This window comes from Periplaneta americana, chromosome 3 (genome assembly GCF_040183065.1).
Source record: "Periplaneta americana isolate PAMFEO1 chromosome 3, P.americana_PAMFEO1_priV1, whole genome shotgun sequence".
NCBI lineage: Eukaryota > Metazoa > Arthropoda > Insecta > Blattodea > Blattidae > Periplaneta > Periplaneta americana.
In genome coordinates, this window is record NC_091119.1 from 76,607,648 (window position 1) to 76,621,954 (window position 14,307).

The 14,307-nt window shown below is 35.4% G+C and overlaps 1 protein-coding gene across 4 annotated transcripts in view; it reads left to right on the plus strand.

Moving 5' to 3' along the window:
• Positions 1–14,307, plus strand: part of wds (WD repeat-containing protein wds) — a 64,787-nt gene that overhangs the window by 30,760 nt on the left and 19,720 nt on the right. For 3 of the 4 annotated variants that reach the window (XM_069820805.1, XM_069820806.1, XM_069820807.1), the window contains exons 3-7: positions 3,030–3,193; positions 3,275–3,364; positions 3,444–3,583; positions 3,690–3,921; positions 4,003–4,090. In XM_069820805.1, coding sequence (XP_069676906.1) covers positions 3,030–3,193; positions 3,275–3,364; positions 3,444–3,583; positions 3,690–3,921; positions 4,003–4,090 — 714 coding nt within the window. The remainder of the gene's footprint in view (positions 1–3,029; positions 3,194–3,274; positions 3,365–3,443; positions 3,584–3,689; positions 3,922–4,002; positions 4,091–14,307) is intronic. The other variant, XM_069820808.1, reaches the window with a different exon arrangement.

Sequence of the window (14,307 nt, forward strand, 5' to 3'; positions counted from 1 at the left end):
GCAGAGGATGCATTTTAAAGTACACATAACCCGCATGCTGCGCCTGTATGGCAAAATGTGATTGTCTCCCGTGCATCAGTTGAGCTATATGAAAACAGGCAACTGCTGAGTGGAAGAACATCACTTATACCGTGTGCGAGGGATGTTATTTAGGTTCTGCATTTGACAGCATGTGTGTGTGCTTACATTCAATTTTTCGTGCATGACATATTTTGTTAATACTAATAGTAATACTTTCAAAAAATATTTGCGAGAGCTGTATAACTGTAAGTAGGCCCTATGTGTGTAATTTTGTCATAACTGTCATGCGATAGAATAGCCTATGTGACTTAAGAATCACATCTGCAGATAAGATTCCCAAATCAGGAACTTCTGTGTTGTTAATGATGATAAATTTTTTTGCGCCTATGTTTATTACTTTCTCGTGAAAGATCTGTGTGGAATGATACAGATTATAGTGATTTAAATAATATTTACAGATCCAGGAAACAACACAACAGACTCTGCAAGTCACAGTATGTGTTGAAAAACAACTGCATTTCTTTGGGAAAACCTCAAGTATTGAATTTGCTTTAATTGATCAGTATAGGCTTCCTGTTGAAAAACATAGCGAACTTGTTCGACAGAACAGAACAATTCTTGGGCATTCTATAAGGGTTTTGGAAAATTAGGTCTTGCATTAGAGGACATGGCGAGAGCAAGTCCTCAAAGAATAGAGGCAATTTTATAGAACATATGAATGAGATTGCAAGGCACGAAAGTTTACTGAAAACATACTTAGAATACTCCACTATGTTTCATGGCATTTCGTCTTCAATTTAGACATTTCAAAGTGACTTGATATTTGGCGAGCTACCAAACTCTTAAAATTGAAACCATACAAGTTCACTGCTGTTCATGAATTGTTGCCACATGATCATGAAAAAAGGTTAAATCAAATAAAGTGTATGCAACGAACTCCCACACATTAGAAGAATCGAAAGCAAGTATCAGGCGTGAAATTGACTCTATTTTGGAAGATGAATTAATACGTGTAAATGCACATTTCATAAAAAGATCCCAGAAATGTGTGGATGAAGGAGCACAACATTTCCAACATCTCATGTTATAAGATACGTGATTATTTTTCTTTGTAATTTTACTCAATTATACATGGTCATTTTCTTTGTTCATTGTATATTTGTACTGAATTGGCTGTGGAGGGTAACATCAGTTGCTGTCACCAGCCACCTTGCAGCAGGGGTTTTGCTTTTGATTTGCCGGGAACTGGACTATCATCAGTTCTATTGCTGGCTGCCGTGCAAAGGGCGACTCAACAGCGAAAGGCACTGTAGTAGGAAAGTGAAATACAACGATTTTGTTAGGAGTGAGATATGGTGTAAAGTGCATGAATTCTTCTCAGAAATAAACCACCGACATTGAACACAGTTTTTGCAGCTATTAACAGTGACTCTGAGCTTTCAAACTACACAAAATCTACTTTTCATTTGCTGTTGAAAGAACTGCACTTCGTTTACGAGCGGAGGGGTAACAAGGCAATGGTTATTGAAAGGGATGATATTGTGTCATGGCATCACAAGTACCTGAGACAAGTAAGAGTGTATAGGAGTGAAGGTCGAAATATTGTCTACATGTCTACACATATGAAACTTTGGTGAATACTGGAATAATGGTAGAAAAGGAATGGGCAGGCAGAACAATTGCAATAGCCAGACAAGTCTTCCTTGCAGGTTTTCCCACCGGGTTAACGACTCCAAAAGGTTGCGGGCTTTGATTTACAATTGTTCATGCTGGCAACGGACATGAATTTGTTCCAAATTCAAAATTGGTATTCTTATGTAAGAAAAATACTGCTGATGCACACAAAGAAATGGATAGTGACTGCTACAAATCGTGTTTTGTGGAGAAGCTTCTTCCAAACCTCCTTCCACGATCTGTGATAGTTGCCGACAATGCTTCCTATCATAGTAGAAGGATGGAACAGATTCCTAAAATACAAAGTCATGGAGAAAGGACAATGCGAGAGTGACTTAAGTCGCACAACATCGTGTATGAAGAGTACATGCTGAAGAAGGATCTGAGGGACATAATAAACAATAATAAATGGAAATACGATAGGTTTATAATCGATGAACTTGCAAAGGAACACAGTGCTTAGGTTACCCATTATCATTGTGAGTTAAGCCCTATAGACTATGCTTGGTCTCGAGTGAAACACCATGTTTATGTGAATAATGCTCATTTCAAAACAAAAGAACTGGAAAAGTTAGTTGAAGATGGTTTTGCAACGGTAACTGTGCAGCTGGATGAACTATGTGCAACACGTAAAAGGCATCGAGGAACAAATGTGGAAAACAGATGAGATCCAGGATGACTTCCAACTATTGATCATCCAACTTGGCAGAAGTTCGTCAGACGAATCATCAAGCAGCAGCAGAGAAGTGGATATGGATGGTATAGAACCATTATCTTAAGTTAATCCTTCATTTCATTTATAAATATAGGCCTACATAGTTATTTTGTTAAAATCTTAAAATGTGTTTATCATAAATGAAAATAGTACATTTCTTTCGACATCAAATTCGCTCCCCTTACCTGACGCGTACATTATTATTATTATTATTATTATTATTATTATTATTATTATTATTATTATTATTATTATTGCTAGCATTGTGTTTATGCTGCAACTCGCCTAAACATGTGACATCCGCAGCCGTAAGCACAGTTGTATTTTCTTAACATTGGACGGCCTGTATGCAATGTGTGATATTGTTAACTTACGAGACAACAAAAAGATACATACATGCATACATACATAGTGTTCTGCCAAATGACAATTCTTTCACTGTAAATCCGGCATTCTCCGATCTTTCCTATTTTCTGTCTTCCTCTTTGTCTCTTCAAAAGAATACGATCGTCCAAAAATTATCAAATATAACTCAAGTATTGTTTACAAGCACTGCAGATAACACTTTGTTACTTTAAAAATCATGCTTTCTCTATTTTAATTCATTTATTTCTTACAGCTGCTGATAAGTTGATCAAGATATGGGGAGCTTATGATGGCAAATTTGAGAAAACTATATCTGGCCACAAACTCGGAATATCTGATGTTGCTTGGTCAAGTGACAGTCGACTACTTGTTAGTGCTTCTGATGATAAGACACTCAAGATTTGGGAACTGAGCTCAGTAAGAATGTTATGCATTTTTTGGTAATTTCCAAACATCAGAAACTTTTCGGTTTAAAATGTTCATTCTCTTTCTCTGCAGGGGAAATGTCTCAAAACACTGAAAGGACATAGCAATTACGTGTTTTGTTGCAACTTCAACCCACAATCAAACCTCATTGTGTCAGGCTCGGTGAGTAGTGTAATATTGTGAAATATCGGAAGCCCACCATTAGAAAATACAGTGAATACATTTTTGTGTATTCTTACAGTTTGACGAGAGTGTTCGTATATGGGATGTACGAACAGGCAAGTGTCTTAAAACTTTGCCAGCCCATTCAGACCCTGTGAGTGCAGTGCACTTTAACAGAGATGGCTCTCTTATAGTATCCAGCAGTTATGATGGGCTGTGGTAAGTAAGAAGATTTATTCTTATTAAATTTACTTATTGAAACCTGTAGATATAATTTTTCTAAATATTAGAGTTAAATTAATTTATGTATTCTCACTTGATACAGTCGAATATGGGACACAGCATCAGGCCAGTGTTTAAAGACCTTGATAGATGATGACAATCCGCCTGTATCATTTGTTAAGTTCTCACCAAATGGAAAATACATCTTGGCAGCTACATTGGACAACACACTAAAACTTTGGGACTACAGTAAAGGAAAGTGCCTCAAAACTTACACTGGACACCGTAATGAGAAGTATTGCATTTTTGCAAATTTCTCAGTTACAGGAGGAAAGGTACAGTAACATTTTTTTAAGACATTATCATATTTTTTTTTTATTCCTTACTTGCTTTTAATCAGTCTTATTGTTGTCCAGTGGATCGTGTCAGGATCAGAGGACAACTTTGTATATATATGGAATCTTCAAACAAAGGAAGTGGTTCAAAAATTGCAGGGGCACACAGGTGAGTACGTTTTGTGTATGAAGCATGACTATAAGGTGATGGCAGAAGGAAAACTCATGGTGATTAGTCATGTAAGGTACATATGAAATAAAGAAGCAATGAATGTACAGTTTGATTTAGGGATTTTGGCTCTTGCAAAAAGTAAGTAGATAGACTAAGATCGAGTTACTTATCACTACTGGCGGGCTGGGTCGCACAGTCATAACACCTAACACTTCCTTCTTATCATGTCACGTTACATTCCGTCTTAAAAACACAATATTCTTCCACATGTCCCTTTACTAACCACTATGCCTGTTGACTAAAAAATGTTATGACGACTTATTTTCTTGACATGGAGTGTTCCTCAGCTATGAGCATACAGTCGCGCTCAAACCTTCTGACATTTTGCGAGCGCAACATCACAACTACTTTCTCCGTTTCTGTCTCCCAGCAGCAGTAATTTTTAAATTATGGAGCACGACCCTTTACCTGAGATTGGTTTGATAGAGAGATGCAGAAGGCTTCTTCATAATAATAATAGTAATATTATCATCAGATGGCATTGAATGAAATTAACCCTCGAGCAGGGGCGCTGGCACAATAATGATACCACCATTAATATATTTCGAATTTTTTACTTAACAATGGTAAGGAAAATACCACACTACATCTATTCTCAAATCGAATCTTAACAAGCGTGTCAGTTGAGTTTCTGGCGTGTGTGTGTCGATACACAAGTATTGTTGGACCATCGGATCTGTGCCCCTGTAAGATATGCAAACTGAACCCTAATTCCTTCTCAGCCTCGGTAATTCATTTCTCTCCCTGCATTCCTATCTCTCTCCCTTTCTCTCCCCCAGTATTCACAATTTTGAGCCTTCTTGCGGGACAGTTCATTTGCACTTGCAGTCCAGTGTTGTCAGCTCAACATGCATACTGTAGCACAGAGTGGTGAACGAAATATTAATAAGCAAGTACGTAATAGCATTTTGCAATGAAGAGAAACAAACAGGTCAGTACCTGTTTCCTATAAATCAGGCAACGAAAAGAGCAGCTGCAATCACAGGTGAGGCTTATTTTATTTCAATTAATTACGTATTAAAATTACATATTTATCTAATACTAATAATACAACATTTTTATGTAATTTATATAGACAGGTCAGAGCTCCTAATAAAGAAAATCAGGAGAGAGAGAGTCTGTGCAGGAGATGAAAAGCTAGAATCACCAGGGAAGAACAGACCAAGGGAACCTTTAATTCTTGTAGATGAAAGAATTTCCAAGATTGAAGAAATTACTGAAGGTTGTGAGAGAAGCAATAATTTCCAAGGTTGGAGAGAAACGCTATGGAAAGTGATTTGAGACATGGGATTTAGGTTTAAAAAATGTAGAAATACAAGATGTATTTTGATTGAAAGAAATGATATTGGTGCACGGAGTATCAGTTATTTATGACACCGTTTGACAGAAGTTTGGCAACATCCCTATTCGGCAAGGTTCGTGGCCTGCTGTTTAATGTGGTGGGAGGAAAGCGGTTGGAATGGAGTGAGTACAGACATTAACTTTTCCAAGAACGACGACAGCACTGAAGGGGCACAGATCCGATGATCTGACAATAGTGTTTAACATTTAAAACAGAGACGACACAAATGGATCAAATCTGCGCCATGCCTCCTTCAAGTAAGTGTCATGTAAACTAGTAATTTTTGCTGTGTTTCATGTTTCTGCATGTGCGTATATAGTACCGTACATTACATTAAATATAAATAACCTATGTATTGTATACGTTTCATTTATATATTATATGAGGGGCTCAAAGCAACAGTGGCATAAGTCACTAATAGTAAGAACTGTGATATTGAAATGTTTGAGTTTCATAGTACTGAAAAATCTAGATACATTATGACGGAATGTTCTGTGTTAACAAATGAATAAAGGAATGAATTTCATATAAGAAATGAAAGAAAGGCTTTATTATATAATTTTGGTATTATATTTCACATTTATATTACATTATAATAGTTGAATAATACAATAAAGAACAAAATATGATGTTAGGGTGGCCAGATTCACATAGATAAAAAAAAAAAGAGGACACAAAGGTTAAAAAACGAGGACATTGTTCGAAAAAAGAGGACAGAAGATGTTATGTACTTTTATTTATTTATTTTTACTTGGTTATTTCACGATGTTGTATCAACTACTAGACTATTTAGTGTCGATGAGATTGGTGATAACAAGATGATATTTGGCGACATGAGGCTCAGGATTCACTATAGATTACCTGACATTTGTCTTATGGTTGGAAAAAACCTCTGAAAATACCCAACCAGGTAATCAACCCAAGCGGGGCTCGAATCTGCACCTTAACCAACTGAGCTACGCCGGTGGCTATTTAGATTTAAGCTTAGGCCTATATTGTACTTTAAATTATACGTCAATATCTATTTTATTACAAAATATTTACAGTACAGATTTAGACTTATACCATACTTAAAAGTATGTTAATATCTATTTCATTACAAAATAATTATGATAAAACTTAATAATTATGATTTTACAGTTAGCTACATATGAAAGTCAAATTAAAGAGTACAGAAAGAGTATATTCCGTCGATGCTGCTGCCATCCACAGGCAAATTACTTGAAAAAAACGTCAAATCAGATAATTTCAAATTATCAGGCATACAAGTTACGAAAAGGAGGACATTTCTTGATTTTTTAAAATCCACCCGGACCCCGAACAAAGGCCTAAAAAGGAGTACATGTCCGGACAAAAGAGGACGTCTGGTCACCCTAGATATTGTAAACTTTGCTTTTTGTAACTGGACCTAGAATGTGAAAGTCGTGTTAAAAATTGTCATCAATGTTACTATGAGGTATAAAGACGAGTTCAAACACATTAAAATTAAACAAAATGACCTTAAATAAATAAAAACTTACTGGCGATAGACAAATAAATACTTTATATGAATAAACAAAATATTGAAAACCTCTGACACTCATTAACATTATCATCATTACAATAGTTTTCAAATGAGCAAAGAACTGTTAAAGATCCAGCCTATTCATTATCATCATCAGACAGTGATTCAAATGAACCCAAGTGTTCCCTGTTACTCGTCTATAATGAAGTGAAATATTGGTGGTGTAGGGGTGGTATGAACTTCAAGAAATCCAGCATATATTTCTTCTTTTGGACACTAATGGACCTCCTGTTACTGTATAATTGTGACTATATCACAGTCGAGAAATATTTTGGGCGCTCCTTCCTTACTGGTTTCAAGTCGAGCTGACTGATTGGCATGTCATCATTTAAGGTGGTCTTGTAAAATATAGTATATGGTTTGGAATGGTCAAAGCGGATTCACTGAATTTGAAACCAGTTTATGTTTTCTCCATCTGTATTCTTCTTCCTTCATATGATACTCTTTTCGAATTCTTTAGTTGTCTTGAAATCATCCTGGTTCATCTCATAGACCATAAATACATTTCTTTTTTGAACTTGTTTAATTGTATTGTACCAATCAGATGATCGAAGATATCTCTTGAGATCCTCTGGATCCTTGGGTTTCATCCCAAACACACATGAAAGATCCGCCACTGGATAAATCATGACAACTGAAATTGAAATAGTACAAGTTATGTTTGTAGTATGCGACTGAGGCAATGAGTATTGAAAATGCAAGTGCTTTTTGTAGATCGACTGAAAAAACATGGTATTCATCAATGGTATCCTTCCCACATTGTGCATTATATTTTCATTGTAAAATATAATATTCTTACGGTAAAAGTAGTAGTAACTATAAGTTTACCTTCGCTCTAGGACTCACCTGATGGTGTAAAAGATTTACCATTAACGAAATAGTCTAGATCATCACAGTCACTGTCCATTATCACGAACATTAATGAATGAAACAGACACTGCACTTATGCGTGAGCACATGGACAATGGCTCACTTGACGCGCTGAATTACGCCAGTGTTGCTCAGATGATAATTGAGATTCTTGTATATGCTTCTGCTTTCAACTGCCGTCTACATGTAACCTTAAGAAATATGACATACGCCAATGTTGCAAATGAAAGCGACAAGGTTCCACTGTATTATGTGAGGCATAAGTCAAAATAAAAAAAAACTGACTTACACCACTGTTGCTTTGAACCCCTCATATATTATATATTCTACAATACAAATTTGTAGGCCTATATTCTACAATACATATTATATATAATTTATTATTATATAGGGCTTATATTATTTTATTCATATCCAAACATAGGCCTACAAATACTCAGCATCTGGTTCTAATGACTGATGATGAAATTCTAGCAGTGATGAATTAAGTGTCAGATGACAATGACGATCCTCCTTCTGACGTAGATGAGAGGGAAATTATCAATAATGACGTTGCAGATCACAATTCAGACTCTGAAAAAGGATACATAGGCTCTTCTTACGATGAGGATTTAGAGGATAATGACAATTTTTATGTTGGGCGATACAAAGTTACCATGTGGCTGTAAGACTCCATACTCCACATAAAGCAAAACAAAAAAGAAGAACATCGCGAAGAAGGGGAATGCAAGGGTAGTAAACAGTGAAATGGAGGCTTTTTCTTGCATCATGAATGATAATATAATTGATCATATTATTTGCTGTACGAACCTGTTTATTGAAAGAAAACAAATTGATACTAATTTCACCGAGATAGGAGACTTAGGAAAGTGTCGAGGAATGCTTTTCTTGGTTTATTGTACCTGATAGGGACTAAGAAAGAAAGTCACACAAACGTGCTAGAACTATGGTCATCTGATGGAACTGGCATACAAATTTTGAGAGCCTGTATGAGTTATGACAGATTTTTGCAGATTCTCAGGTCCATCAGATTCGATGACAAAAGCACGAGAAGTGACATATCGGAACTGATAAATTAGCTGCCAATTGTACAGTACTTGATTCATTCACAGATAACTGCAAAACGTGTTGCAATCCTGGTGAATTCATCATGATTGATGAAAAATTGGAACCGTTTCATGGCAGATGTAATTCTATTCAATACATTCCCAACAAATCCCGCTAAATATGGGATTAAAATTTTTGCCCTATGCGATGCTAAGACTTTCTCCACATCCAACCTAGAGGTGTACTGTGGGAAACAACCTGATGGACCATTCCATGCTTCCAACAAGCCTCTCGATTGTAGAAAGGCTGATGCTGCCATTTTGTGATTCCAATAGGAACCTAACAACAGACAATTGGTACACAAGCTATCCATTAGGTTTATCTCTATTGAAGAAGGTCATAACAATTGTAGGAAATTTGCGGAAAGATAAAAGGGAAATTCCACGTCAATTTCTGCCACACAAAGATCGGGAGGTAGATTCAAGCATATTTGGCTATCAGAGAGATTTTACACTCGTTTCTTATGTTCCGAAAAAGAACAAATCAGTTACACTGTTGTCCACTATGCACGACCAAGAAGTGATTGACAGTGGAACAAAAAAGGCTTAAGTAATTTTAGATTACAACATGACAAAGGGAGGTGTGGATACTGTGGACCAGTTAGTGCAACATACACTGTGGCCACTAGCACTTTTTTATACTTTGCTAAATGTGGCAGGTATCAAAGCTTACATTATTTTTAAGGCTAATTTGGAAAATAGGTCAGTTATTCGGAGAGAATTTTTGAAGAATTTAGCCCTTCAACTAATGAAACTCTTGCTCATTGAGGTGTCAATGACTGCTTTCTTATCCTCAGACATCAAAGCATTTCTACAGTTGTACAAACCTCCAGAAGAAGAATTGCATCAGAATGTAGACGAACCTCCAATGAAGAAAAGGAGTAGGTGTGTGTCTTGTGGCAGAAGTAAGAATAAGTGGACACAGATGAAATGTAACACCTGTTTGTTTGCCAGGACCATTAAAAAATGATAATTGTGTGTGGGGAAGGAAGCTAAGATTCGTGTGTTGCGGAAAACTGATAGGTTTCATCAAGCAAAAAAGTAACTCTTATTGATATGTACCAGTAATGTAGTAACTGTTATTGACAAATAGATCATGAAATGTACAACAACATTGATAATGTTTGTAAGTAAATGTGTAACTACCACAGTGAAAATAAAAATACAATATAAAATATAGATAAAAATAATTAATTTTTTTTTTTTTTTGTTCTTTTCATTAAAACTATTTAAAATTGAACTAAATGACTGGAGAACCTCAATAAAAGAACTAGAACACTAATAACACTATTTCAATAAGAAAGAAGTCAATACAACATATTATTAAAGCAGTTATAAGTGAAATAAATGATATAAAATTTGTGCACACCCCTGCTTGTGTTACAGAAGTTGGCGCCCCTGCTTGAGGGTTAAAAGTCACGAAATATAGAAAAAATAGTTAAGTTAGTCGTAAATAATCAAACTTGCTGAATTTATGTCAAGTTTTGTAATAGTTTTATTTTTATTAGGGTTAATAAAGTTGTCGAATAACACAAAGGCGCAGTGTGATAAAATAAATTGAATGATAGGCATAATTTGAAATAGTAATTTTTTGTACAAATGAATTGACATGGCCCTAAATAACATTATGTCCATGCTGCCGAAGCATATTCTTGCAAAAATAGCAGTTACTATATGACTGCGCATTTCATATATAACGCCTTTATAAAATATCTCATTTGTTGCTCTCAAGTCCCACATAATATGCTATTTTTGTGGAATATTTTCGATGTAATTTTCAGCAATGTACTGTAACAGCAATGAAACATTTTGGACATTGAATGGACATTTTTGCAGGTCAATTTGTTGTCTTTTAGCATATTGAGTGTCTGTGAGTGTGATTACAATGAGTGTTATGCGAAAAGCGCTTTCTGCATCGGAAAAATTGGAAATCTCACAAAAGTAAGATGAAAACAGTAGGCCTACTCTTAATCAGAAACATCTCTGATTCATTAGGAATCCGATCATCGACATTAAGGACGATAATAAAAAATCACGACTCAATCACTGCATTTGCAACATCAGAAGGAAAGTGAAGTGTGGTTAACATGAGGACTTGGAGAACACGCACATGCATGACTTTTTTTTTTTTTTTTTTTTTTTTTTGAAAGAATGAACTACAGTACATATTGTAAATGTCTTTAATGTACAGTACAAAGGCTACATAATGGAGTAATACTGTATTATTTTTCATGACTCATGTATTTCAATAAAGAAAAATGCTAATAGGTACTGTATATAAGTCAAAATTAGTATACCTGTGTAATGGTCCAGTTAATATGCGGGTACACACGGTCCCTTGTACAGCGTTTTATTGGGGTTTTACTGTATTAACCCATAAAATTGGAACCACTGGGGGTAGAAATGTGATTTTTGTTTCTGTGTGTTCAGAAAACATTCATCATATATACATGCAGGGTCCCTACAACATACCAATTTTCCGAGCGCACTTGTTATTTGATTTTGAGACTTTCGAAGTGGCAAGTAGGCTTGCTCATACATTACAATGCAGTACTGCTGCTATTGGCTATTGCCAATAAGCAGACGCACCTGCAAATGTCAGGAGGTTTGAGTGTGACTGTAGATATTATTTTCATTCTTTCTCTCTACTCATACCTTCCATGCACGTTTGTGATTATATTTATTTCTTATGATGCAACACACAGCTCGCTCACTAGCCAAACAAGCGAGAACAAGGGCCAAGATCGTTGAATCGAGCTGTAGTTGTTGATTATTTATTAGACCAGAAGTTTAGGCTTAAGTGTTTAAAATTAGTAGGTAAAAAGGCATTGTAAATAACTAAAATATGCAGTAAATAAATAAAAAAGGTAACACAGATAACATATGAAGAGTCCACTGCAAGAATGATGGATGTCACTTTTTTTGTCGAAAATGAACCAAGACTGTCAATGCATAGCTTAAGTCATATAGAATGTACATAGAGAGTTATATGGCATTAACACTGATAGTCATTGTCCAGTAATGATCGGAAAATCACAGTCAAGCTTTGAGCGCTAAGCATTTCAAACTTCCCATTGCTTCCCCTGAAAAATGTATTCCAAATGACATCCATTGCTTTGGAGTAGTGGTTATCGTGTCTGACTGCGAAACTAGCAGGCCCGTGATCGAGTCTTGGTTGGGGCAAGTTGCCTGGATGAGGAGATTTTTTCCGTGTTTTTCTCTCAATCTATTAAGAACAAATGCTGGGTAACTTTCGGTACTGGGCCCTGGATTCATTCTGCTGTCATTACCACTTTAATCTTCATCTTGCCTATTTCCATAATCATATGTCATCCTATCATACAGGGCTAACAGAATCAGACATAATGGGTGCCTCTATCTCAGAACATCATCATCGCCATAAAGTAAGCAGGGGCGCAAATGGGTTGACATCAGTATTTTGTGGTGTTAGTGAAAATAAAAAATAGGCTAATCTTAAAAAACTATCATGTACTAGATTACTGTAATCAATCAGGATATTTATGTTTGTAGTATAAATAATATAATATATGCCATGAATGTTGCCAAGTTGGCTCTTTCATGTAGTCGTTGCTCGATTTGAGGATTTCACAGACTAGTAATAAAAGCATCTCCAATACAGTGTCGTTTCTCTTCTGCAAATACAGCTCTAAAATTGCAGTTCTTACTTAACATTTTTAGGGCCTCCAAATACTGATCAGTTGTTTTTGCTGGTTCCTTGAATCCTGGTTGCAAGCTAGTGTTTTGCAAAACCTTCATCAACCAATTTAATATAAATATCTTTTAACATCTTTATAGTGCCACTATGGTTTTCACAATCATAAATGCCTGTCATAAACTGAGGGAAAACAGAATTATTCAGAAGACCAAACTTATCTGAGTGAGATGCATTTGCAACTCTGATGACATTAGAAAATATTTTAAGCTTATGCCAATGCTGCCAAATTTGAATTAGGATTCACATCGAGTTTTTCTGACCTCAATAGACTCTCCATTTGTTTAGTGTGTGTTTAATAAATTGATGAAGTTTTACCTGGTCTACAATAGTATATTATAAAACAAGTTTCTCGTGTTACACTTTCTGGGACAAGTCTCTCTCTCTCTCTCTCTCTCTCCCCCCTCCCTTTCCCCCTCTCCCCCCCCCTCTCTCTCTCTCTCTCTCTCTCTCCATTGCAATTAGTTTAAGAACTAGGGCTGTTCAAATGTCTAAAACTCATATTTTCCGACTAATATGTAATACATATTTTTTTTAATAACAGCTCAGTCATCAATCATCCTATTTTTATACATTTTATCGCTGAGTGTTGTAGTTCATTACTGAAAAAAAAAAACTTGTTCTTAATACTGCTTATTAGACATATAATAGGCAAGAAACTTATCCAAAATTTTTGAAAATATTGAATTTTAGAAATGCAAAATTCATCATAACGAACACTTAAATAATTTAAAGAAGCATTAATAAAATAACAAGTTTGATGAAACCAGCCATAAATAAACAAAATAAAGAATATTGTAAATTTGTATTTCAGATATTCCTGTAACATTTTTCACTGAAAAAATAATCATTAATTTATAAATTCAAATATTTTCTTTTCTTTTTCTAATGATCTTGTGTTGTTTTATTAGAAAGGATAATACATAAACAAAATTCTTGCTGCATACAGATTAAAACTATATAAATTACAACTGTACTTGGATTAACTTGACTTTACAAGGACTGGACCCAGGATAGGTTCATACATTTAGGCACATTTTGGCCATTGTGTGTCCTATATGTGTTTTGATTGTCCAAGTCTTACAGATGGTCTGGGTGGCATTCGTGAATCTGATGCTGGCAGATTGGCCATCATGCCTGTCCCTGATAGAGCCAGATCCCACTTCACAGATGTGTCATTCCACGTCAAATCGCACAGCAATAAAACACGACCTTCTCGGAAATGGTCGAATTTTTTTTCATGAATTCCAGAAATCAAATAAGGAGACCCGTATTGTTTTATTTTCACAATTATTAATTATTTCTGTAGTTATGACTATTTGAAGTTACGCAAATTATGCGCGCACTGTTACATAAACTCACTTGGAACTCTGTGTCTACATATAATTGAGATTTGCGGTTTGGCACATTTGAAAGACGAAATACAACACTTTTTATTACTTTAGGCCTATCACAAATAAATTTAAAATTTGGCCTATTGTTTTAATCATTTCCTTTTCAAAGCAAAATGATTATATTAAATAGCCAAGTTAAAAATCT